The 26,660-nt window shown below is 40.9% G+C and overlaps 1 protein-coding gene across 1 annotated transcript in view; it reads left to right on the top strand.

Moving 5' to 3' along the window:
- The window catches only part of LOC124642688 (talin-2-like), a 103,256-nt gene that overhangs the window by 53,106 nt on the left and 23,490 nt on the right, over positions 1 to 26,660 (top strand). The window contains exons 34-70 of the mRNA XM_047181288.1: positions 345 to 460; positions 643 to 735; positions 993 to 1,365; positions 1,660 to 1,772; positions 2,147 to 2,261; positions 2,586 to 2,663; positions 2,982 to 3,094; positions 3,486 to 3,578; positions 3,883 to 4,041; positions 4,182 to 4,377; positions 4,409 to 4,573; positions 4,868 to 4,983; positions 5,441 to 5,555; positions 5,869 to 5,946; positions 7,513 to 7,628; positions 8,207 to 8,299; positions 10,750 to 11,122; positions 11,668 to 11,774; positions 13,484 to 13,598; positions 14,013 to 14,090; positions 14,398 to 14,513; positions 14,896 to 14,980; positions 15,334 to 15,477; positions 15,977 to 16,113; positions 16,345 to 16,477; positions 17,207 to 17,284; positions 17,542 to 17,660; positions 17,853 to 17,945; positions 18,248 to 18,442; positions 18,811 to 19,104; positions 19,862 to 19,987; positions 20,822 to 20,935; positions 21,288 to 21,377; positions 23,819 to 23,950; positions 24,348 to 24,466; positions 24,738 to 24,873; positions 25,920 to 26,110. Of these exons, the coding sequence (XP_047037244.1) occupies positions 345 to 460; positions 643 to 735; positions 993 to 1,365; positions 1,660 to 1,772; positions 2,147 to 2,261; positions 2,586 to 2,663; positions 2,982 to 3,094; positions 3,486 to 3,578; positions 3,883 to 4,041; positions 4,182 to 4,377; positions 4,409 to 4,573; positions 4,868 to 4,983; positions 5,441 to 5,555; positions 5,869 to 5,946; positions 7,513 to 7,628; positions 8,207 to 8,299; positions 10,750 to 11,122; positions 11,668 to 11,774; positions 13,484 to 13,598; positions 14,013 to 14,090; positions 14,398 to 14,513; positions 14,896 to 14,980; positions 15,334 to 15,477; positions 15,977 to 16,113; positions 16,345 to 16,477; positions 17,207 to 17,284; positions 17,542 to 17,660; positions 17,853 to 17,945; positions 18,248 to 18,442; positions 18,811 to 19,104; positions 19,862 to 19,987; positions 20,822 to 20,935; positions 21,288 to 21,377; positions 23,819 to 23,950; positions 24,348 to 24,466; positions 24,738 to 24,873; positions 25,920 to 26,110 (5,107 nt within the window). The remainder of the gene's footprint in view (positions 1 to 344; positions 461 to 642; positions 736 to 992; positions 1,366 to 1,659; positions 1,773 to 2,146; positions 2,262 to 2,585; positions 2,664 to 2,981; positions 3,095 to 3,485; positions 3,579 to 3,882; positions 4,042 to 4,181; positions 4,378 to 4,408; positions 4,574 to 4,867; positions 4,984 to 5,440; positions 5,556 to 5,868; positions 5,947 to 7,512; positions 7,629 to 8,206; positions 8,300 to 10,749; positions 11,123 to 11,667; positions 11,775 to 13,483; positions 13,599 to 14,012; positions 14,091 to 14,397; positions 14,514 to 14,895; positions 14,981 to 15,333; positions 15,478 to 15,976; positions 16,114 to 16,344; positions 16,478 to 17,206; positions 17,285 to 17,541; positions 17,661 to 17,852; positions 17,946 to 18,247; positions 18,443 to 18,810; positions 19,105 to 19,861; positions 19,988 to 20,821; positions 20,936 to 21,287; positions 21,378 to 23,818; positions 23,951 to 24,347; positions 24,467 to 24,737; positions 24,874 to 25,919; positions 26,111 to 26,660) is intronic.

Here is a 26,660-nt window from a genome sequence, read left to right as displayed (position 1 = left end):
AGGCGGTTTTCATAAAAAAATATATTAACATCATCAAAGTCGTTCCCCCATAGATTGGGGATCGTGACCATCATTAAAAAAATATACATGGCGATAAACCAGTTTACAAAAAAATAAAAAATAATAATAAAGATGACCCTCAGATTTTTTTTCCTCTTTACAAATATTCGTTACCTTATTTTCTTCCATGTTTGATTGACTATTTTCAATACTTTACGGGATTTTTTTATCAAAATACTTCTTATGTCATTTATTGATTGGGTAACTATAAGGGTTTTATTTCCCGGTCATCCCTGTATAATCTATACTGTCACTAATTTCTATGTGAACATATACAATTCTAGATTCCCGCAAGTTGTGTGGCACGAAGACGGACGAGGAACAGAGGGCCATGTTACAAGACTTGCGTGAGCTCTGTGACGCCGCCAGGGACATCTGTGACAATGCCGGGAAACCTGAGGTCAGTCGTGACTGCAATTCGTTTTTCACCGAATATTTTAATTTTGCTATTGTTTTTCACAGTGAAATTCTTCCAAATTAGAATCGTCATAGTATTTTGTTTATATCGGGTTACCTGTCAGAAATTCTTGCAAGAGAGTTTAATATAAACGTCTGGTGGTACAAATTCAACGTTTTTTGTAGGGTGTGGCTGATGCTGTTGCCAAGTACTCCGCAGCTTCCAGCAACCTGGTGTTCTGCGTCACTCCTGGAGCTGATAATGCTAAAGAAAATGAGGTGAGGATTTTTACTTGGTCTCAGTTACTATAAGGCTTAAGAAGGAAGACCTAAGAAAAGATGGATGGATTGCCTGAAAGATGACATGAATAAGCAGGGAGTGAGTGTGAGTATGACAAGTGACAGGGACCCCAAATGAAATAGGGCGTAGGGCAGGACGAAGAAGAAGAAGTTACTATAAGGCTTATTGAAGAGCGAGTTGTAGGTTTGACCATGAAGGTGTTCCAGTGTTTGAGTTGATCAAAATTTCCTTGCAGGTGATCGGTCTATCAGCGGAGTCGTGTGGCAAGGCATCAGAACTCCTATCGCTGGTACAGCGGCTGACGGAACAGGTCCCAGATTCTGGTGCAGCAGCAGAGCTGGACAGCCGCGGCGCCCATACGGCTGATGCTGCACAGGCACTGCTGACGGTGGCACAGGCAACGGCTGCCAGTATCCAGCATGGACACTGCAAAGAGCAGTTGCTCGGAGCAGCCGATAATCTGCGCAGTTCTGCCGATACCTTGACTGCCTCGTGCTCTCCACACCTGCCACAGCATCTTGAGCTGCAGCAGCAGCTGCAGGCATCGCATCACCAGCTCAACGACAGTCTAGATAAGCTCGTTGATGCTTGCAATTCTGCACAACCTAGTAAGTATGACAATACAACGTGATGCTCAAAATGTAATTCATAACGTCACATTACAGGCCTGTAAACCTCCGGATAAGCAACATCTTTATGGTGAAATTCCACACTGGCAGCACAAATGTTTCGACTCAACTAAGAAACCAGAAACACCCATCACCCTCTTTGTACGCGAAATGCGAAGTAAAAGTGAACTTTGCGCAGTGCGCGCACAACAAGTGATGTGTGCAAAACATATTGGTGGAATTTTATCCTTAGAGGACCTTAAGAACAATACACAAAACTAACATAATGTACAGGTACCCGAGCTGATGCAGCGAAGACTGACAGAGAAAAGCGCCAGTTGCAATTCGTGACCAGCTTGTCTGGCGCCAAGAACCGCATCTACGATGCTGAGCAACAACTGCAACAGGTACTGTACATGGTGTCTTATATTACTCCTGCAATTATCATCCTCATTTTACTAAAATAATAATCGATATGATTTTGTGATTTTTGTAAAGATAATCTGTCCGTACATTTACACATACAATTCCTAATGGCAAGTTCACGTAAATTGGTCACACATATTCGTTCACATAAGGGAGAACCTTATAAACTTCTCTATCTACTCCCCTATAAACTCCCTCATGTACTTCTTTATATATTCTTTCTCTACCTCCCTATGTAATTCTCTTTAAAACTCTCTTATTTACTTCCCTTACGTACTCTCTTTATGTACTCCTTTATATCTTTCTCTTATACGCTACCTTATGTACGTTACGATTTTGTTTTATTCCCCTGCAGCCGTTAACTAAGCAGCCGTTGAACAAGGAAGACACAGCAGTATTAGAACAGACGCTGTCGGAGCGAGTGACGCGACTCAACGCGGCCGTCGCTGCACTTGCCGTGGCCAAGGCTGGTCAGTATACTGTTATACCATCTATCCAGCTCTTTTCTAATAAGTTAGGGATAATTATAATTTCGCAAGGTTTATACAATTTGCGAATTTTTTGAATTGTGTCGTTTTCGTTCTGGTTGTGCGACATAATAACGGATCCTTCTTTTTGTTCCTGCCTCTGATAGGCAGTATTCAGGCAGTAGCAGGATTCAGTTATTTGGAACGAAATATGTATTCTGATCAGTGCCCATTCCTTGCACTTGTCACTCGTATTACAGGCAATCAAACAATCTTTTCCTTGGTCTACCCTGCCGGCACTTGTAATTACTCTGTTTATTATTTTAGATGTGAACAATCCAGACTACGCGACAGCAGAGCAATCTGTCAAAGAAATATCTGAGCTGATGCCACTCATCGTACAAGGTAAGTAATTTTAACTTTTAAATGTTAAAGCAATAGCAATAGGTACTCTCTCGGCAATAGGGCAATAGGGATCTTATCCAACAATAGGAATCACTTTGGTGTCGTTACAAATTTCCCAATCAATATTGGACCTTACACTTTAGAGGTAAGGTAAAGGAAAAATAGATAAAAGTTTTTTTCAAATTTTGGTAGCCTGATGTGCTGCAATCATCTGCACTTTATCACTTGTCCAGCTGTTTTTATGGTTTAAGCTAGGCCTCGGTACTAACGTCCAAAACCTCGAGCACCGAACACCTTTACAGTACAGTTTAATTTCAGATTATCGCAAAGTGTCGGGAGCGAAGACAGAGGCGGAGCGCGCCGCCGTGTCGCACGAGCTGAGAGCCCTCTGCCGCGCCAGCCGCTGTATATGCGAGAGCGGTGAACAACCGGTGAGATATTCTATTCCAATATTGTTTTTACATCTATACTAATATTATAAAGCTGAAGAGTTTGTTTGTTTGTTTGTTTGAACGCGCTAATCTCAGGAACTACTGGTCCGATTTGAAAAATTCTTTCAGTGTTAGATAGCCCATTTATCGAGGAAGGCTATAGGCTACTTTTTATCCCGGTACGGGAAGTAGTTCCCACGGGATGCGGGTGAAACCGCTGGCAGAAGCTAGTAACTTTAATATCTACCGTCGAATACTCAAACGCCATTTTTTAAGGACTGCTTAAACATCATTTCCATAAAAAAAATGTTTCGTTTTCAGTGATAGAAATATTTTATTGTCATTTTGATACTCGTTTGAGGTCTAAAACTAATGGCCTGTAATGTTTCAGGGTCCACTACTCAATACTGCGGAATTCAGCAAAGCCTCCAATAAGCTAGTGTTCCTCGTGAGTCCTAAGCGTGGCGACCCGAAGGAACAACAGGTATGGTATCTGTAGAAAGATAAGAAAGATAAATTGTGCTGAAAATAGTAAACAATAGAGACATTAAATTTTTGCTTCTTTTAGGGCCGATTTTTCAAACTTCTATCTGAAGAATAAATAAGGCGTTTTGACATACTTTCTACACAAAAGCTGTGAAAATTCATTATAAACAGTTGTTTTAAGAAAACGAACATGAATTTTAACCGTGATCTTAGGCCCTAGTTCTTTCGCTTCCGTTCTTAGGTCTGAGATACGATTGTAAAGCGTCTGTTAATGGTTTCTTCTTTTTCTACAAATATTTTAGAAGTTAGAGGCTCTGCAGGAAGCCCACAGTCAGGCACATTCACACGTACAACAGGCACAACGGGTACAGGTGGCCCTGGGCCCCGCCGCGCCCGCGCAACTCGCCATCACTGGGGCAAGACTGCTGGGAGACGCCGAGCATATGATGTCTGTGGCACATGTGAGTAGTGTATGATTAATGTTCGTCAATAATTAGGAATATACCTGACTGTTGCAATTCGGATCGAGACACAGGCTGTAGCGAAGGTCATTGAAAAATGTTAATTTTTAATTTTATTATTCTTTAATTTAATTTCCCAGATGGCGAATACAAGCAGTCCGTCACAGCACTCGTCGGCAGTGATGCTAGCAGCGCAGAAGCTGCGCGGTTCTGCTGCCGAGCTGACGGCGAGCTGCGCCCCGCACCTGCAGCCTGATGCGCAGCAGCAGCTGCTGGCCTCGCAGCAACACCTGGATGATAGCATTGAGAGAGTGCTGATGGCTTATAGAGATGCTGGTGAGTGTTCTACAGCAGTCCGTCAGACACTCGTCGGCAGTGATGCTAGCAGCGCAGAAGCTGCGCGGTTCTGCTGCCGAGCTGACGGCGAGCTGCGCCCCGCACCTGCAGCCTGATGCGCAGCAGCAGCTGCTGGCCTCGCAGCAACACCTGGATGATAGCATTGAGAGAGTGCTGATGGCTTATAGAGATGCTGGTGAGTGTTCTACAGCAGTCCGTCAGACACTCGTCGGCAGTGATGCTAGCAGCGCAGAAGCTGCGCGGTTCTGCTGCCGAGCTGACTACCTGACACTATTTTCATGTTGTTTATTCTATAAGGTACTGTACCAGTTCAGTAGTTGTTACACTAAAATACCTATAAAATGTTGACATACATAAATATATACAGGGACGTCAAACACAAAATACTATCTTGTACTGCGCTAAAAAATACCTATTCAGTAACAAAACCTCCTGTCATCTAGTTCACATACCTCATATGACCCTACAGATGACGTGGGTGTCGTGTCATCACCTCAACTACAAGAGAAGCAGCGAGTGCAGTTTGTGAACACGGTCGCCGGAGCTAAGGAACGATTGGATGCTGTCGATCAACAGCTTAAACAGGTCAGTTCCACTTTACTCAGGTTGCCTACTGTATGCCAAGTTATACTTCGATATGTTAGAACTTGGTAAGGTGGTTTACAGGGGGAAAATATAGGGAAGTAAATAAGGGATTACCTTGGAGGAGTTCCTTAGGGAGATCATAAGAGAGAACATTATTGTTAACATACGGGGAGTTCTTAAGGGAGTACATAGGGGGGTTCATAAGGGTAGTATATGGGGGTGTAAATAAGGCAGGATGAAGGAGAGACCTTTGGGAGAATTCCTAAGGTAGAAGGCAGGGAAGTACATAAGCGAGAATATAAGGGAGTAAGTACATAAGGAAGTACATGGGTGGAGAACACAATGATAACGAATTATGTGGATATTCCATTTATATATAGTGTCAAATATCACAGTTTTACTCATGATGCAAAAAAATAAGTAGTTTCATTACGTGTGATATTGTTTATATGTGCAGCCAGTACTATGTCAGATGATGAGACAAGAAGACGGAGTAGCGTTGGAACATCAGCTGTCTGATCGCATGGCGCAGCTCAATGCTGCAGTCGCCGCCCTTGCTGCAGCCACTGCAGGTCAGATCTTATAACAGCTATGTTTTTTCCCGCGGTTTCACGCGCGTCCCATGGGAACTACTGCTTTTATCGGGATAAAATATAGCCTATGGCAATCAGGAACATTGTAGCTATCTATCAGTGAAATATTTTTTTAAATCCCTACATGCACGCTTAAAAATTGTACCTCTTTATAATATTATTTTTTCATATAACATAGCTGATTCTTGCAGAAAATAAGTATCAATATGTTATATTATTTGGATGAACATTTTTCACCTGTTTCAATTACAGATGAACTATTCTGTCTTAAGTTACGTATTTATTTACACAGATCGCAAGAATCCTGACTACACTGCAGCAGACCAGGCCGTGAAGACTATAACCGAGCTCATGCCACAACTCGTTCAAGGTAGGATGAGGCTTTATTATTATTTAATTTAATTCTATTGTAATTATCATCCTCCGAGCCTTTTTCCCAATCATGTTGGGGTCGGCTTCCAGTCTAACCGGATTCAGCGGAGTACCAGTGCTTTACAAGAAGCGACTGCCTATCTGACCTACTCAACAAATTCTATTGTGTATTTAATTCTATTGTAATTAATTTTATTTTATTTTAAAAAGAGTGTCTATGGAGTTTCTTGCCGGTTCTTCTCCATGAGACAAACTCTTTGGAACCGTGCAACTAGTTCAACGTTTCGAAAGAGCTTTTATGGACTTTGAATTTTTTTACCACCCAAAATAAAAATGTGAAAGACTGCCAAGTTCGATAATATGGGAATGCTTCGCCAAGTTTTAATAGAAAATTAAATACTTGATTCATTGCGTTTAGTAGGTTTATAACGGTGTATGAAAACTTGCCAAGTAACATCATTAAAAAGCAACTATTTTTAACTGAGGTATGTGTATGGAACTTGGTACTTATTCAGATCTCACTTCTTTTATAGGCGAAGCATTCCCATATTATCGAACTTGGCAGTCTTTCACATTTTTGTTTTGGGTGGGATTTCATTTATTTTTGTAAGGTTGTTTATTTTTATTCTTTCTTATGATGAAGTTAGTTAAAGAAATGTCTCATTTATACTATCTTTTAGATTTTTTTATATACACTATGTTTCTTACAAAGAAATGAACTAGATTAAATAAATGGACTAGATTTACCAACTGACTGACATGACATGTTATCATATATTATGTTCGTGGATCAAAGTTACACATTCGTTATTTTCGAAAGTGATTCACACTTGGCCGTTTTCAGATTTTTACTTTACTTTGACTAAATACAAACCTTTGTACCATTCGAAGATATATTATATAAATATAGATAAATTTAGTAGTTTTAGTTCCTTAGGGGTATAAATTTACACCGGGTATAAAACACCTTCATTATTTTGAAACCGACTCACACTTGGCCATTTTCAGATTTTTCCCCTTACCTTGACATAAAGACCTACCTCCATGCCAAATTTCAAGTCAATACGACCATTGGAAGTGGTCTAGGTTTTTGATGAGTGAGTCAGTGAATCAGTCAGTCAGTGAGTGTATAGTAAAAATAGCTGTTTTCTGACGTCAATATCTCAAGACCTACAATAGGTATATTAATGAAATTTTGTATTTTAGATAAGTGAGGGGGTCTCAACAGATACTAGAAATTTGATATGCATAAATAAAATAGATTTTGAGTTACAGGGGGGTCGAATTTGGCCCGAAATGGTTCGTGTAATATAACCCACGGCCGGTGTGTCGCTTTTTTTGCTCGAACTTGGCGGACACACTGCCGTGTGTCTAGATTTTACTTTGACTTGACTTACTATTAATAAAGTAAATCAATAATAATTTTCCGTCGTTATCGTTAATCGTTAATTATGTCTAACTTAACAAGTTACATCACAAAATATAGTTACAATTGTAGTTAGTAACTTAACAAGTTTTTGTTAAAATCTGTCACTGACTGAGTTTAAACTACTTTTATGTATAGATTCCCGCAAGTTGTGTGGCACGAAGACCGACGCAGAACAAGCGGCCATGTTACAAGACTTGCGTCAGCTCTGTGACGCCACCAGGGACATCTGTGACAATGCCGGGAAACCTGAGGTCAGTTATAACAAGTAAAGAAATAATTATATAATTTAAGCCTGGTTACACTGGCTAATGTGTTTGTTAATAGTGTGTGGATAATGTGCTAGTTAGTTATCTGATAGTTAATGCTATCTGCTAGATAAAAGCTGCTCATAATTTTTCCTAGCTACGGCTATCCATCATCCTCCGAGCCTTTTTCCCAACTATGTTGGGGTCGGCATCCAGTCTAACCGGATGTAGCTGAGTACCAGTGCTTTACAAGGAGCGGCTGCCTCTCTGACCTCCTCAACCCAGTTACCCGGGCAACCCAATACCCCTTGGTTAGACTGGTGTCAGATTTACTAGCTACGGCTATCCGAGACCTGTAAAAACCAGTTATAGTTTATCTCTCAGATAAGTTCTTGATAAGTTATCAGAGACTTTATCAGTAACCAGTGAAACTGACACTAGTTTTGTGTATCAAGGGTCATGTTTTTCTAAGTTTCTTTTTTTTATCTGTGAGATAAGTTCCTGATAAGTAATCAGTGAAACTAGTCTCAAGTAGTATCAAAGGTCATGTTTTTTTTTTCTAAAATTCTTGTATTTTGTGTCAGGGTCTTACTGATGCTGCTACCAAGTTCTCCGAAGCTTCCGGCAAGCTGTTGTTTATCGTCAGCCCTAAGAACCAGAGTGCTCAAGCACAACAGGTGAGGACATTCGTTTATTTTCTTCTTTATTTTTGATATAGAAAAAAACATTGTAAGTAGGGCTGCCATCCGTCCGGGTTTCCCCGGATTTGTCCTCGTTTTGACCCCGTCCGGGGGACGTCCGGGCGGGTTTTCAAGAAGCGTCCGGGGAAAACCCGGACACTTTTCTTGTAAGAAAGCACCTTACTGTATTTACGTATTTATCGGCATTAAGTATAATACAAAACGCTAACTTCATTCGGTGTAAGTAAAATAATAACGATAAAACGATAAAATAATAACGGACCGCCCTTCGTCGGCACACCCTCGCGAGTACAACCACTTCGATTGGATGATGTTGGAAAACATTTCAGAAGATTCATCGTGGCCTGAAGTAGAAAAAACTGTTCTGTTTCTGAAAGAAAGAAACATTAATATAGACGACTCGAAATTATTTGACGAAAGAAAATCTTTCAGACGAAGAGAAAAAATTGAGCGATAACCAGCTTTGGCCGATGTTTTTAAAACAAAGAATGCACATCTGTACACTGAAATTAAATAGGATTGCGGAATATTTTTTCTGCATACCCGCTTATAATACGAATGTAGAGCGAATATTTTCAATAATTAATCAGCAATGGATAAAAGAGAGAAACTCGTTAGACACAGATATAACATTTTTTTGTAAAAAATCGGTAAAAAAAACTTTTAAGTTAAACGGTTTTACTTTATGTGCACTGAAAACTAGAAAATAAAAAAAACTGTTAAGTCCTTACCTATAAACCTACCTAGGTGGTCCCGGTCATATTAGACTAAAATAAAAACGTGGGGCCCATTACCTAACTATTGCTGTAGTACTTTCTTCTAGAGGTATAATAGGTGTGGATTGCATCGACTTACTATAATCGTAACTGGAGATTTTGACAATCAATAATCAGCCGTAGCGGCTTCACCAGCGCACGCCGAGCTCATGATCTACCAAAGTATAAAGATATGCTTTGCCATAGGTAGGATTTCAGAGGGCCCCACGTTTTTATTTTAGTCTAATATGACCGGGACCACCTACGTAGGTTTATAGGTAAGGACTAAACAGTTTTTTTTTTATTTTCTAGTTTTCAGTGCACATAAAGTAAAACCGTTTAACTTAAAAGTTTTTTTTACCGATTTTTTATTTTCTAGTTTTTAGTATTTAATGAAAATGCCTACCGAATATTCCTCATTCTATATATGGGTCAGCAGCTGTGAGGGAGTGCCAGAATCTTACTGACTAAAAACCGTTCTTTTTCGTCGTAGGCCTTTTATGTACCACGACCACGGTAACTCTTTAGGACAATCCCGCAGCCCAGGCAGGCTTTGGCCCTGTTGGGCCCCGTTGGGGTTGCTGACAGTATTCTACTTGAGTAGCCCTTTCATTTGATACCCATATTGAGGGGGTTGTGGAAAAATATGTAATCCGCCATTTTGTACCGGCGGCCATCTTGGATTTACAATGTTATTGATATTACTATATTGTATTGTCATCCGAATTAAAGGTGTGTACCAAATTTCAGATCAATCTGACAACAGGAAGGCACTGAAATTTCAATTTCTAAATTTGACCCAAGGTGGTGAGCTAAATAAAACCGTTTAAAAAATTGATTTGTTTTTGTAATTGTTTATTGCTAAAATTACACATTGTGTGAAATAAAAAAAAATGAAAATTAAAGGTTTTTTTTATATTATTTTCGGACCCGTCCGGGGAAAAAATGCCATTTACGTCAAATGTCCGGGTTTTTTTAAATCTTTGTCCGGGTTTGGCGAAATTCGAGATGGCAGCCCTAATTGTAAGTCATGGTATGGACATGTAATGCGAAGGATTGAGGATCATGTTGTGAGGAATGTGATGGATATAGAGGAAGGTGACGACTAAAAAAGACGATGGATTGACTGAAAGTCGACATGGCTAGAATGATAAAAATAAGATAAAGTATACGTAGTAGCAATAGTGGTCTCTACCACGGGTGTCATACCTAATCACCTCCACCACAGCCTCAAACTAATAAAACTTAAAGACTCTATTTACATTTTGCTACAAAAAGCCTCAATCCTCAACACGTGTCGCACGGTACGAAAGTTCATGCAATTGGACGAACATGGCATAATACCTCAAAACACATAATAAATACACACATACACACCACATGCTACATTTACTTGGCGCCTGTAAATGTAGTCAAAACTAGCCAAAAGGCTAAGAAGCAGAAATGTTTACCCCAAAATAATACGTTTAAGGCTGATTTTAGCCACGGTGCGGCTGTTCTTATACAAAGAGATCAGCCAGCTGCGCAGGATATATTTTAGTGCACAAGCATTTGCTTGGACACAGGTGCACTCACTATTCCTTCACTCTCATAGCGCGATGGGACGGCAATCCGACACCACCGGAGAGAGATTACAAGCAGGATCGATGATAATGGGGATTATGGTTGTAGGTGATCGGTCTGTCGGCGGCGTCGTGTGGCAAGGCATCAGAACTGCTATCACTGGTGCAACGGCTGACGGAGCAGGTTCCTGATGCTGGCGCAGCAGCTGAGCTGGACAGCCGCGGCGCCCATACTGCTGATGCTGCACAGGCGCTGCTAACAGTAGCACAGGCAACAGCCGCCAGTGTCCAACACCCGCAGTGTCGTGCGCAGCTGCTGGGAGCAGCGCAGACTCTGCGTAAATCAGCTGATACCCTGGCCAGTGCCTGCTCACCGCATCTGCCGCAGCACCCTGACCTGCAGGAGCAGCTGCACTCCTCGCACCAGCAGCTCAATGATAGCTTGGATGATCTCATCCGCGCCTGCAAGGCTGCACAGAAAGGTATGCATCATTATGTCATAAAATTGTATGATGTCTCTATGTTATACTGGTTAAAGATATTATATTGTGACCCTGTATTACAGTTTTATACAGGTGGAGTGTTATACAGGATGACGTTGTTGTTGTACATTGACATCATACAGGGTGACCTTATTTTACACTAGCTTTTGCCCGCAACTTAATGTGAGTGGAATAGTGACTTCCGACAGATTTTTGGTTTGACCATTGATGTCGCTATGTCCGGAATAAATTTTATTTTTATATTTCTTTGTAATAAAAACTATGTCTGTACCAAATTTCACACAAATTTGTTCAGTAGTTTAGGCGTGAAGAAAAGACAGACAGAATTACTTTCACATTTATAATATTAGTTAGGATTGATTGTTATTGTACAGGGTGACTATATCAAACAGAGATACTGTAGCATATAAGACGACTATATTATACAGGTTGTTGTATTGGGTGATACATAAAAGAGTCGCAATATTATATATGGCGACCAAATTAAATTAATAGACTGATTATACATTTTGTAATCACTCCAGATGATGTGTCGCTGTCACCGCACCAAGAACAGCAACGCATCAAGTTTGTGAGTACCGTCTCTGGAACCAAGAAACATCTCGACGCCGCTGAACAGCAGTTGAACAAGGTAGAGTTTCACATAATGCACAATGGTTAATAAATTCTTTAGATTCGTTTGAATTAAATTTTTCCTCTTATCCATTAGATGTGTAAGAGACGGCTTTTAGCGATTAGTTCGCCCACTGTGTCACATAAACTTCTGTTTTTTATGTATTATGAATTAGTGTACATAATAAAAAATGACTATCTAAAGGCAAAATCTTAATTATTCCATTCTTCTTCTTTCGAGTCGATGACATGTCATATGAGACTACACTATGTCAGCCCAATATTCCGCCACAGCGAGAGCACGGCCGGATGCGCTCATTAAGTCCTCCCGCGAGCAGGTGTCAGGGCACAGTGGACATGCGATTAGGTGGGACATCGTCTGCACGGCAGCCCCGCACTCGCACCCAAGGTCCGCCCCGCCCGCGAAACCCCACCTGGATCGATTATCTTTGCTCCGGCCTACCTGTGTTCGGAGTCTGTTTAGAGACTGCCTAAGAGCGGGACAAACGGGGAGGGCAGTAAACTCCTCGATCGCCAAAGATCCCGTCTGGCACGAGAGGCCTCACCATCGACAGGAGCAACGGTTTTGTAGAAACCCCTGCGGCTTTTAAGCCGTTGTGGCACAGAGGTGTAATTGTGCATGGGGTGTCGTTGGTCTGTTTCGAGTTTGGCTCTCTCGATGCCAGAGGCTACGCTTCTGCGAACATCTGGTGGGGCAATGCCGGCCAGTGGGTGCAGCATTTCTAACGGGGTCGGCTTGAGGCAGCCAGTTATAATGCGGCACGTTTCGTTCAGTGCTACATCCACCTGCCCAGCGTGAACGGAACGACTCCACACTGGGCACGCATATTCGCCCGCGGAGTAGCAGAGTGCCAGGCCAGTGGTTCGCAGCACCGTTGGTGAGGCTCCCCAGGTCGTGCTCGTCAGCCTTCGCAACAGGTTGTTGCGGGAGGCAACTTTCTGCTTGATATTCTCGCAGTTTTTCCTGAAAGTGAGCGACCTGTCAAGAGTTACACCCAGATATTTTGGTAGCTTGCAATGACTGATAGGTACACCTCGCCACTGGATGTTAAGGGTTCGACTCGCCTCTCTGTTGCGCAGGTGGAATACGCACGACTGAGTTTTTGAGGGGTTTGGTTTTAGGGCGTTCTCCTGGTAATAGGTACTCAGGTCTTCGAGTGCCTTATTTAGGTTTTCCTCTACCTCCTCAAAAGATCCCTGTGATGTCAAGGCCAGATCATCAGCGTACAGGAAGCGAGTCGTGTTTGGGGTAGATGGTTGGTCGTTGGTGTAGATGTTAAATAGTAACGGAGCTAGAACGCAGCCTTGGGGTAGGCCATTCCTTTGGGCTCGCCAACGACTTTTATCGGAGCTAAGGTGTACTTGGAACCGGCGATTCTGGAGGAGCTCACCAAGGACCCCGACAAATTTACGGTCTCCAGTAAGTTCGCCCACCTTCCACAGCAGGCGTTTAATGTTGACAGTGTCGTAAGCCGCAGAAAGGTCGACGAATACAGTGCCTGTCACCTTGCCGGTTTCAAAGCCGTCCTCTATGTGCTGGGTAAGGTTGAGGGTCTGGCTGCAGCATGATTTTCCGGGTCGGAATCCAGCCTGTTCCGGTATCAGCTTTGGATCGACCAGGCTAGCAAGGCGGTTTAAAATTAACCTTTCAAATAGCTTGAAAGTGTGGCAATTGAAAATTATTCCATAATTTGTTTGTATTTGCAGCCTGTCATCTGTCAAATGATGTCGGCATCGGACGGGGCGACACTGCAGAGCCAGCTATCTCGTCGCCTCGCACTGCTCAATACTGCAGTCGCTGCACTTACTGCTGCTACTTCTGGTAAGGACAAGAATATAGAGAAGTCATCATCTGCCCAGCCTTTTGTCAACCATTTTAGGGTCGGTTTCCAGTATAACCAGATGAACAGTACCTGTGTGCCACAAGGAGCGACTGCCTATCTGATCTCGTAAAACGTGTTACCAGGGCAACTAAATATATTTTGGCAAGACTGGTTACCAATAAAGTACGATTAACAGCTGGAACTTACTTTAAGGTACCTTCTTAGGAGAAGCTCGTTATGACAAGGTGGTCACTCATCGACAGACCGACCGCGGCAAGCATTGCTTATCCTTATGATTGTTCGACCCGTGCAGATGTTACTTAGCTACGAGTTCTTGCAGGCCATACCGAAGTAAAACTGCAGAAGATACTTAAGATTTTATGATGTTTTTGAATAAATCCCTTGTTGTTTAGATGGCAAGAACCCTGACTACCCGGCAGCAGAGCGTTCTGTCACTACCATTACTGAACTGATGCCGCAAGTTGTGCAAGGTAACGTTGGCTTAATCGAAAAATCTATGTATGTCCTGTTCGGATTTGTTCCGAATCATAGTTTCAAAATTTTTAAATGAAAACGTTTCAAAATTACTATTTAAAAGTCAAAAATAATAAGAGGTGTTATACTTTCAGGTCAGGCTACCATCTAGTAATATTAGTTTTCATAAATGAATACTGAAGCGGTGCCCCGACGTGAAAGTACCCTCGTAATACTTTTGACTTCTGAATGAAATCCTTTTGCAATTAGTATTTTTTTATTCTGCTGTGTTTGAAGTTTTGATACCCAATAATTTACCTACAGATTGTCATAAGCTATGCGGTATTATGGAGCCGACATTGCAAGCGGCTGCCGTACGACAGCTGCACGAGATATGCGGCGCTGTGAGAGACATCTGTGATGGCAATGGACATCCACAGGTAAGACAGAAAGAGGGAAAAATCATCAAAATCACATAAAACAAACACATGTAGAGGAAAAAGAGTACATAAAAAATGAGTGTGATTTGACACACACAGGTCCATTTCAGGTACAGTTATTACTGTTGATATATGTCTCTTCTGATAACCAGAATTCTTTGATCACTGTTGTAAAATTTTTCGAACAAAAATTCTTCTGAAAATTCTTGCAGAAACCTTGCTGTCAGTAAGCTATATTCAGTCATCTTGTTACTTAAACAGTCATTCAGTCATCTTGTTACGAAATTCCAGGTAAATCCTGGAATTTCGTTGAGGCTCCTGTTAAATTCGGCTATCATCTGCCTGATAAAAATTATAATGTATTTTTATTCTCCTCTTCTAGAAATTGAACGAAGCATCAGCTAAGCTAGCCAACGCGTCTAGCAAGTTGATGAACATCGTCAATCCGGACGGCAAACCAGCGAAGGGTAAGTTGTGTACAAATGCTCATACAAACACAAAAATAACTAAACTATACAATTCTGGGCTGAAATAGATATTCTTGCGTGGATTATATATGTATAATGCACCATTTTATTTGAGGTCGTTTAACTATTTGAAGCAATCTTATATTTATATGCAAGAATTGTACCATTTAACTATGTATAACCGTCTTGAAACTGCCTAAACTGGTCCAATCAGTGATTTAACAATTGATTTTGGTTTGGTTATCGTTATTTGTAAATGTTGAGGTTGAAAAAGTGCTTTTTTGCAGCCAAGTTTAAATAAATGATTTTGAGTAAGAGTTTGTAATGTGTAATCAATGAATGATATACCCCAGGTCCGAAGCCAGGAGTGCCGACCAGGAAGCCAGCAGTGCCGGCTCGAGACCCCAAGTATACAGTGACTGCGGGGGTGCGAGCATCACGACATGCTGATGATACCAAGACCTTCCTCGATGCTCTCAGAGCTGAGGAGAGTCAGGGTAAGTGTTGTATAACGTGGTCTTATTCAGTCTATGCATATGTCTAAGAACAGTTGCATTAAGAAAACTGACATTTGCAGTGAACTTTGGCCAGCTTAGGGCAAAGGTTGCGCTATGAGGAGAGTTTTGAGAATTAATAAGGATTACGGACCAAAAAACTATGGATGGATTGTATGAAATTAGATATGAAATAATGTTACTTGTGTTGACGTCTGATAAAAGTGTACCTATGTAAAAAAAAAGACAGTATGTGCGGACGCCAGAATATTAATTGGGATAAGTGCCGGAGGAAGATGATTCAGTTAGCCAAAAAGTAATCCACCAGTTTTGTTAAAAGTTTCTTTGAGAACCAATATCATTAAAATTCACTTTTCTAACAGACCGTAAAGAGAAAGTCAACCTTGTTATTTCAAAAGTCAACTTGTTAAAATAGTCTTTAAATGGTTACTTTGTTAAATCCGTGTTTTTCATTCCTACACACAAATTGTTCATCCATTAGATAAAGTGAAAATAGTGGGCATAGACGCGAAGGGACCAGTAGCTTCTGAAGAAGAGAAGCGAGCACAGAAGCAGTTCCTCGAGATGATAGACAGCGCCGAGACGGGCTTGCAGACTGCTCAAGATGGAATTAAACAGGTAAATAGTTAGCTGGAGTTTCTTTGACGGTTCTTCTCTATAGGATCCACTTTTTGAAACTTTCTATTTTTTAAATGTATATCGATTATTTTAATTACCTCTCAAATTATGCAATACACAAATCATCGCATTTCTATTTTACAATAAAAATCTGAATATTTCCCTCGTCCCCAATAAAACCCAATAATGTCATTTTACTTTAAATGAAAACGACTTTCTAACAACTTACAGCTGTACAACGCAAAGAGTAGTACAGTAAGTGGTCCTGCGCTGGCCGCGGCCGAGGTTGCCCGAAGAGAACAGCATATGGAAGACACTTTAGCTCGGGCTGCAGTGCATGTAGCTAACCTGGTCGCTGCTAACTGTAAGTACAGTCTATTTAGGAGACCATAGAGGCTCCCCTGTAAGAAAATTATAGGTCTTGTGATCGTTTTAGAACTCCCCCGTTTAAATAGAGAGCTAGAGGTCAGCTAGTGCGATGTTTTATAAGACCCTACGAAGCGCTATTTGACTTAAACTATGACTTATTGGCGCCACAGGCCAGATCCCAATAATACTATCTACTACACTTTTTGATAATCATCCTCCAAGCCTTTTACCCAACTATGTTGGCGTCGGCTTCCAGTCTAACCGGATGTAGCTGAGTATCAGTGCTTTACAAGGAGTATTATTTTTTTTATAAATATCGTTATGTAAGGCTCGAGCAGACCGGATGCGTATGCGTAACCACGTCGTAGTCACGCGCGTAGTTACGGCGTAACCATGAGTTGTAATGTATGGAAATGTATGAGACAGGCCACACCGCTTGCGTAACGTAGACGTGCGCGTCGTTACGCAAGCGGTGTGGCCTGTCTCATACATTTCCATACATTACAACTCATGGTACGTGCACGTCTACGTGCACGTCTACGCTTACGTCTACGCATACGCATCCGGTCTGCTGGAGCCTTTAATTAGGTACTTCCAAAGTTCCAGCTAACTTAGTAGATTCAAAAATAACTATCATAAGTATCGTGTCACAGTTATTTGAAATTTAGACTAGGAGCCATGATTTCTGGGAAGTTGGATGAAATTGCTCTTTATTTCGTTTCAGACGCCGATAAACTGGACTATAAAGCTGCAATGGAACCAACTGTATCACTTACTAATGCTGTGAAGAGCGTTGTGGATGGTAACTATTTTTTGAGGTTTTCTCATCAGTTCATGTTTATATGCTGCTCTGAATATCATGGGTTTGGTGTTTCATCATCAGGCTTTTCATTAACACACCGCAAGGCACAAGCCTATTCTCAGACCCAAGAGGAATGAGCATGAACCACCACGTGCACTCAAGGCGGATACCGATTTCAGACTTCAAAGTCCAGATTGCCTTATGTTTGAACTAGTATAAAAATGCAGGTGGGGTAAGGTTTATGTATTATTTTTCAGACGGCAGTGCAATCTGCGATTCTCTTCCCGACAAGGCACGGAAGACATTCTTAGACGACATGACTGGACTGTGCCACGCTACCAAGAGTATCTGTGAAGCTGCTAAGAGCAGGAAAGAGGTAAGTTCATCATTCATGATTTTTCGATAAGTACCAAAGTAGATATATAATATTTGCTATTATTAAAACTAGATATCTATAATTATTATGTTCGCTATTTAAAATCATATAATTGTGTTGTAAACCTGGCATATGTGATCGTTCGTACAAACCTTCATGTTTGTACGAACGATCAATGGTTTATTTTTGCAGAAATTGAACGAAGCAGCAATATTATTTGGCGATCAGTCGGTTAAACTGCTGCGAGTAGTAAGCAGCGATATCAACCCCAATTTGGAGAAAGAGGTATGTTATTATTACTTTTAATGTCACGGTAATTTTATTTATTTATTTTTAAAAAATGTAGCCTTCCATAAGCAGTTGAGTAAAAAAGACTACCTTTGATGAAGATAAAAAATCCCTTACCGTTTAGACTTAAGACTATTTACTGTGACTGCCTGAATTTGACATCACCAAAAATTTGTTGTTTTTATAGAAAAATAATTGTGGGTATTGCTTTACTACTACGTTTCTATTTGTTTCCTAAAGGGTTACACCCGTTGACAAATGTCGCCTAATTAAATACACTTATGAATATCTTATCTCAGGTGATATCCCGAGCGAAGGCTATCGGCGACACAGCCTCCCGCCTGGCCTTGGAAGCCAGCAACGTGGCCACTGCTGCCAGTACTGCTGGTACTACTGGTGATGCCAGTACCACTGGTGCCAGTCCCGTGCAGGATATATGCACTGCGGGTACTAGATGCGTTGATGCTGCTGGCAAACTCGTTTATACTGCTAAGGTAACTAAACAGGAACTACTACTAATAGGACATCTTTGGAATATCGAATATTTTGACCTATTACTCTAGTTTATCGCTATTTTGATTGAAATCAATAGTTAACTTTGAACTCTCTTCTACATGTAGAAAAAGAAGTTTAACATAGTATTTTGTAAATTTGACGTGATAAAGTGCTAAAAACTATGTTGTATGTTATGGTATCAAGCAATCATGGAAATGGTTGCATTTCCATGATTCTGTCTTAAATAAACTAATTTGTTTTGGAAAATAAAAGTATTTAAACTCGTCTTATATTATAGTTCTTCAACAGTACAAAAAGTGCTGCTTGCAGTCACAATTACTAATTTAAATACCCTTTTCTTCCACAGCTGATAGCCCCAACAATCCACCACACCACCAGCCAAGAAACTCTCATATCCTCAGCAGACAACCTATCCTCCTCTCTCACCACCTTCTCCAAGACCTGGTCTCCTCTCACCAGCAGCCAGCAGCCCTCCGTCCACAATCTGACTGCTGAGGCTGCTCATCTTGAGGAGTTAGTGGAGAACTTGAGGAAAGATGTGAAGAATGGCAAGTTAGGAAGGAGTAGGGACTTTGAGCCTGTTGTCGATGTGGATAGTGTGATGAGGCAGTTGGCTGTGCAGGTCCTTGATACTGCAAAGGTGAGTTCTTTAAGTTTTTGGCTTGTTAATAAATGCTTGATTGTTGATTTTTTCGATGAAATTGTGTTTAAAATATATGATGTCATGTAAAACATAACCCTGTCGCCGTTTTTTTGTACACAGTAGTGCTCGAATTGTAACTTTTTGTTGATGTCGCTAACCATCTGATGTTCAGTTAAACTAAGATAAATCTGTATAATGAGAACAATAATTTGAAACTACTGAATATCAGTTCAGTACTCAAAAAAAAAAAATGTTTATTTTTGTATTATTAAAATTTAAAATATTGTGACTAACTTAACATTATCCATACATAATTACAGCTAATGTCATTAATAACAAATGTGCTTTATGTTAATCTTGTCGCTAAGGCCTATGGCGGCAATCGCAATGATACCTGCGCGGACGCAGCTGAAGCAAGGTAAGTTTTTGTAACTCTAGTCTCGTATTAATCTTCTTTCAGTATACGTATCAGATCTGTATTTGTAGCGATTAAAAAAATGTATTCGTCGTACTAACAGCCTAAAAACGTCCGCTGCTGGACAAAGCACCTAGAAGCTGTGAGTTATCCAGCCACCGCGTGCATGCCTCTTGCTGAGCGCGGCGTCGAATATTATTTTACTTCGTAAATTCTATATTGATTATAAACCTAACATTTTAGGGTAAATAAGACATCTATCCAGTAGCAACAAAGGGTTGGTTTTCGTATCACTGACTTGCCGTGAGGAAAATATATTTTATAATACAAACTTTGCAGGATATGGCGGCACATGGTGACTTGTCTCCGGAGCTAAAGAAGGAGTACAGTGGCTACTCCGGCAGGCTGGAGGAGGCCATTCGTGCGTTAGACCTTGCTAATGCCAGGTTTCAGAGATCACCGAGGGTAAGACTTCTCAAGATATTACATAATTATTAGTTCAGCTATGTATTAGTACATATAAACGGCTACGTGACACCAGTCAGCGAAACACGACGCCGACACATCGTGTGCATTAGTTTTATGAATATGAAGTATGTATTTATAGTATGTTTAAGTTTTTATAGATGTATAGTATTTTATATACTAATATGGATAATTGTATGTATTAGTTTATAGGTATTGTTATGAATAATATGTGTGTATTTGTATTTTTATGGGCCCTAGTTGCCTGAAATAAAGGAATAAATAAAAATAAATAAATAAAATAATATAATATATGTATAAAGATCTAAAAATCGAAGCCGTAGTAGTTGCAGAAAGTGGTTCAATGAAGTGAGCTAAATTACAGAGCAATGTAATTTTGAAATGTGATTTTTTAAAACCTAGAAAACAATGTGTAATATAAAAAAATAAGGAAAGAAAGATGCATTTATTGACACACCACAAGACACACAAGTAGGGTGGAAAAGTACATTAATAGAAATGCCAAACAGGTCCAGTTCAGCATTATGCCTGAAGCCAAATTTTCAAATGAATCTAAGAGTAGTTACAAAACCTAGGAACATATAAGAAGACCAATATATCCTAAAATATTCTAAAGTTGAAGAGTTTGTATGTTTGTTTGAACGTGCTAATCTCAGGAACTACTGGTCCGATTTGAAAAATTCTTTCAGTGCCCATTTATCGAGGAAGGCTATAGGCTACTTTTTATCCGGGTTCGTGCAGAGGTTTCCACGGGATGCGGGTGAAACCGCTGGCAGAAGCTAGTATATCCTAAAATTCATGATAATATTACAGGACAGAAACAAGCGCAACGACTTGGAGATAGCGACGCAGGACCTGCAGATGACGCTGCTGCAAACCAGACCTTCTAGGGCTGGACAGGAACAGAGCTATATTGTGGACTTTAGAGTTAGTAGTCGAGCTGTTTATTTCGTATTTTTTGGAAAAATAAAACTTGCTGCTACTGAATATGAAGAGAGGAGCTATTGTTAAAATGTAGTTATAATATTATAGGTAGGTAGCCACCGTAATTTTGAAGGTAAATAGAAACTCAAAAGTCTCGAAATACATCGTATCCGTTTGTTTTATATTAAAAGGAGTATTGTATTACACTCCCAGCAGCAAATCTCTTCCTTTTCTAGCAGTCTTTTCCTTGATCGATTTTGGTGGTATAAGTTATGTAATATGTCTAACTGATATCTGCTTCGTTGATTCATAATGATGATGATGAAGGTCTATAAAATACGTATTTATTTGTCAGGACTTCTTACAAGACCTTGTGAAAGAAGCTGATGCACTGCAGGAAACTGCTCGGAAGAACGAAAGCGTCGTCGGCAAAGGTCCCACAGAGGTAAGCAATATAATTATATATGCCATTCTAACTCTATTTCAGTTATGTTCAAATGGAATAGTTCTGAAATTATTATTATTTGTACGTTTGACCAAGAAATACTAAGTTTTTCTTGACCGATAATTCGAAAGAATAAAAGAAAACATTCAGAAAAAAATACTTCACACTGCAATGAAGAGCGAGTATTTTGGGGCTGTATTTCTTTGAATATTTTTAATCTATACATATAATAAATCTGTAAAAAAACTGTGTCTGTACATTGAATATATTAAAAAAATAATAATTGGGTGGGGTTTAGAAACAGTAATGGAGCACAAATCCAAAAAAAAAATTGTGTCTGTTTGTCTGTATGTCTGTATGTCTGTATGTCTGTTTGTTTGTACACGCTAATCTTCCGAACTACTGAACGGATTTCAATGATTTTTTCTTTGTTGTATCAGTATTAGGCCTGGTCAACATATAGGCTATAATTTATCTTCGAAACTTGAAGACCTGATGCAGAACTCCAACAGACCAATAAAACTATAAGAGATACAAATATGGTGCCGTGGCAAAAATTGTTTCATTTGATGAGCATTTTCAGCTGAGATTATAAATTTTAAGATCTGGAACACCTGATGTGGAACCCCAAGAGCCCAGCTTCTCTGTACCATATACAGGTATGCCGTTTTAGCAAAAGTTGTTCAATTTGATAAGCACTTTCTATTGACTTATACAAATTGAAGATCTAAAACACCTGATGTGGAACTCCAGGGGCCCAGCTAGACTATAGCATATAGAGGTATGACGTTTTAGCAAAAGTTGTTCAATCTGATAAGCACTCTCTATTGACGTGTAAACATCGAAGATCTGGAACACCTGATGTGGAACTTCAAGAGCAATACTACACTTGAAATGTATAGAAATGAATGTTATGAAATAGGTATAGTGAATCAAAATAAGTAATTAGTCCGTCTTTTAGATAACCCTAAAATAATGGACACGCATTTTTCTTTTCTCTCTCTCACAAACAAATAATAACGAAGATACAACAACGCTTGAATTTCGTGTTAAGTCACTGCTTAGTACAAATTTTACATACCTAGACGTGGCGTCACGAGCCTCCACTCTCTAACTTTGTTGCGTTTTATCTTCATTATTATTTTGTATATCTCTTCCAGACCTCGGGACTACAGAGTTCCAAATTTTTGGGAGGCAAACGTGGGGTCGAAGCCAACACGCTGAAGCCCTTTTGAGACAACTTTAATGAAATGGTGACACAAAACCGACGATTATCCCTTTATACACTATAGAAATGAACCCAAGGACAATCCCCGGTGGACGTCGTTAAAAAAAAGACAATCCCCGGTTCTGTGCTAAACTATTGCTAACTATGGAGGAAAACTACTTGGGCTATTTTGATGGGATGTTAGTGGATGACAATGTATTAGGTACATGTAAAAACGGCAGGTGGAGACTCGCCACCTCACTTACTGTAACCAGTCACTGAATAGCAACAAGAGGGCAATAGGGACATGAGCGGCTGAAGGGTGAGGATACCTCGGCGGACTTTAAACGCGGATTACGCGCTCCCTGTGCTTACCATGAGGCACCTACCCTCCGAGCAGGGCCACTAATCCTGCTCTAGCGACTCCACTCTGGACGGCCAAGCCAAGCCAGAGGCGTGAGACCTACCCCCGTCATGGTTCACTCCGACCGGCCGGAGATGGGGGACAGTATACTCTCCCTGGAGAACTCAGTATATATAGCCCCGCGGGGTCGCTACTCCCCGTCATCAGCCTCAGATGTCTTGCGGTGCATATATCTCATTATTATTGTCGTTATTATCTCAAGAGCCTTTGTCCCAATTATGTTAGGGTCGACTTCCAGTCACGATGCAACTGAGTACCAGTGTTTTACAAGGAGCGACTGCCTATCTGACCTCCACAACCCGGTTACCCCTTGGTAAGACTTACTGGCTTCTGACTACCCATAACGACTGCCAAGAATGTTCAATGACAGTCGGAACCTACAGTTTAACATCCCCTCCAAATAACGGTCATTGGTATCCAAAATATACGTAGAAAGTACATACGAACTTAGAAAAGTTGCATTGGCAGGCACTTGCCAGACCTGGAATCAAAGACGCACGCTCATACTTGAGAGATTGGTTCTCTACCCACTAAACCACCACGAATTCCACTAAGTCACCACGACTTTGTCATCTATTTAATGTTTTTTTACGAAATAATACCTACGTGTAATATTTTTGCCACACACAACTTAAATGCGGTCTAATTAGAATCACTACTTTTATCCCTATGGTCACGTCTATTGCGACTATTCAGATCTTTGATTTTGCTGACCCCATAGTCGCTGGCATAAGGGACAGGATCCGCGTACGAAGTCGCGGGCAGAAGCTAGTATTGAATATTTTTTTTGAGTTTGATATTTTTCTCCAGAACATAAAGCTGTTATGCAGCAAGATCAGCGAGGATGCTCAGCGGCTGATGAGCCCCACAGATTACGACCAGCTCAGTGGCACCGTCATGACCTGCGCAGACGACGTCATGGACATCGACGTGTCGGGACAGGTAGGATTTTAATAATGTCGGTACAATACAGGTACCTTTTCACACACGGTCGGTTAGCCCCATGGTAAGTTATTAATTAACTTGTGTTATGGGTGCTAGCTAACACAACTGATAAACTGCATATAGCTACATATTATAAAACCCAGACCACGGCCAGCAAATAAGTGTTGACCGAACCGGGAATCGAACCCGGGACCATCATTTCGGTAGTCCGGCATGGTGCACCATTGCACCGTCGAGGTCGTTTACTAGCTGTGTGCCTTTGGAACCCGTCTATTATTTTTAAAATCAAATCACTAACCAATCCGGACTAATCTTGCGACTCAAGGAAGCCGAACTTTCCTTCCTTCGTGATTAACACTGGCAATTAAACTATAATCCAATTTTATGTTTTCAGGAATGCGAAGTATTGGTGAAGGAGATAAACAGCGCGATACAAGGCATCCAGGATCCGAAGGCTAAGGGTCAGCTCAAAGCTAAACTCTTGGCTTTGATGGAGAGCTGTCACTTGCTCAGGTAAATATCATCGTATTAACCCAAGATCTTTTGTCAGCCGGGGCTACGAGATTGTCCGACACTAAACTTGGAATAACTTAACTCAGTGTTTATTAATAAGAGAGAATTAGTTTGCTTTTTCCGATGGCGTCCTGGAAGAGCTAGTTCTCGGAACCCCTTCTCTGTCTTTCATCTCAATTAATTAAAAATTCTATTTGCTTAAAAACATTAAAAAGCACACTACCTTCATTCCACCTCCATCCATATTACTCACAATGTTTTGCTTCCCTAGATTTGCGACATACAGCCACATAGAGGCCACCCGCAGTGCTGCATGGGACGACACGCTGAGGAACCTGGACAGCTTCCAGGAGTTGCACATGGAGCCTCTCGCTAACGCCGTCCGGAAGATCACTCAGCAGAAGAAGGTATGAACTATATCATCTTCTTATAGTTAATAAGATTAGATTACGATTTAAAAAGCTTTTTGTTTAGTAGAAAACTGATACAGGGTAATTTATAATAACTTGATTGTATTGGATGATTGAACTTTGTAGTTGTGTATTATTGTGTAATTCAATACTTTCATGTCGGTGCACGATATAAGTATCATGTATACAATAGTTAAAAGTGGGGACCTATAATTGGCTGCATGTTACATAAATCATTATATAATTATTAAATGCTATTGCTGTTGGTCCTCCAAAGCAAGTAAATGCTGTTATATATTTATAAATGATAAATACCTACCTATATACCTTTACAGCATTTACTTGCAAGTAACTTTTTGTACGTGGACAATTGCAACAGTTTTTGGATTGACTGGAAATGACTAGCAGAGGTGCCATGACGGAAAATTGCCTGAGAAAATAGCATGCCAAAATGCGGATGTGCGGGGGACGAGGAACGTTACTGTTTTCGTCCTAATACGCCTTCTTTGGATCCGACCATTTTTGTGATACGAAAAATCGTTGACAAATGTCTCAAAGAACCCAAACGCTTTGTTAGTTCACTCGTAACTGATCGTTTTCGTTATACCCACCATACGAATTGGACTTAAAAGATGCCTTACTTACCTGTAATATGATATCTCCGTTTATCTTTCCTTACTCCCTATTTTGGTTGGACAAATTGGTTGGGGATACTCTTATTAAGGCGGGTCTACGCTAGACGAACCGAGCACGAGCGAAGCACAAGCGGAGCCGTTCACGGCTTGTCGTTCGCGGCGTCAAGTGTGGACGTACAACGAACCTACAACGATCACTGTTAGCAAATCCCTTTGTGTTCGTCAAAACCGACAACAGGCGGAACGCAGCCGAGCACGAACGAAATGCTCGCAGCGCGCTCGTTAGAGGCTTGTAAGTTGGTTCACACTAGATGAATTGTGTTCGGCTCGTGCTCCGCTCGTGCTCGGCTCTCCTAGCGTAGATGCAGAGCTTTAGAGGATGATTCGAGCCATCATGTGTTCCCTCAGACCGCCCCAGGCCCGCTGTGCAGCCGGCGCCGCGCTGGGCGGGCGCTGGTGGTGGCGCGCAGCCGCGCGGCGCGAGGCGAGCCGGCGCCGCTGTGCCACGCGCTCGCCTATGCCGTGGCCGCCTCCGCCAAGCCGCCGCCGCCGCCCAAGGATACCGCCACTGATGGCCAGCAGCAGAAGACTGACACAGGGTAAATGTGGCATTGAATTTCTTGACGAAAAATGCTTAAATACATAAAGTTATATTTTTTTTGTTTGTTGTTTTGTCACACAAAGCAAAGATCATTCATAAAATTGTGTTAATTTAACAATTACAAGAACAAATAAAGCAGCACATATCAGTTTTTTCACGCATACCATACTTTCAATTTATTATTTACGTAGTTTATGTCAACCTCCTGAAATCTATATATATAAAAGAAAGTCGTGTTAGTTACACCACTTACAACTCAAGAACGGCTGAACCGATTTAGCTGAAAATTGTCAGGGAGGTAGTTTAAAGCCAGGAGAAGGACATAGGATAGCTTTTGTCACCATTAGGCTACGGGAAGCAGTCATCTCGGGACGCGGGTGAAACCGCGGGCGAAAAGCTAGTTTGACATAGATGCAAATAACCAGCTTGTATGATAAAAATTAATGACACTTTTCGTTTTAATTTTATAACTCTAGAATAGCCTCACCGGCCTCACCTATCCAAAACAAATGTCTAGGCTTTATTCTGACTATTTAGTAAATAGTTTA

The sequence above is a fragment of the Helicoverpa zea genome, chromosome 25 (assembly GCF_022581195.2).
Source record: "Helicoverpa zea isolate HzStark_Cry1AcR chromosome 25, ilHelZeax1.1, whole genome shotgun sequence".
Classification (NCBI taxonomy): domain Eukaryota; kingdom Metazoa; phylum Arthropoda; class Insecta; order Lepidoptera; family Noctuidae; genus Helicoverpa; species Helicoverpa zea.
The sequence above is the reverse complement of the archived record's forward strand: the minus strand, read 5'-3'. Positions and strand labels throughout refer to the sequence as shown.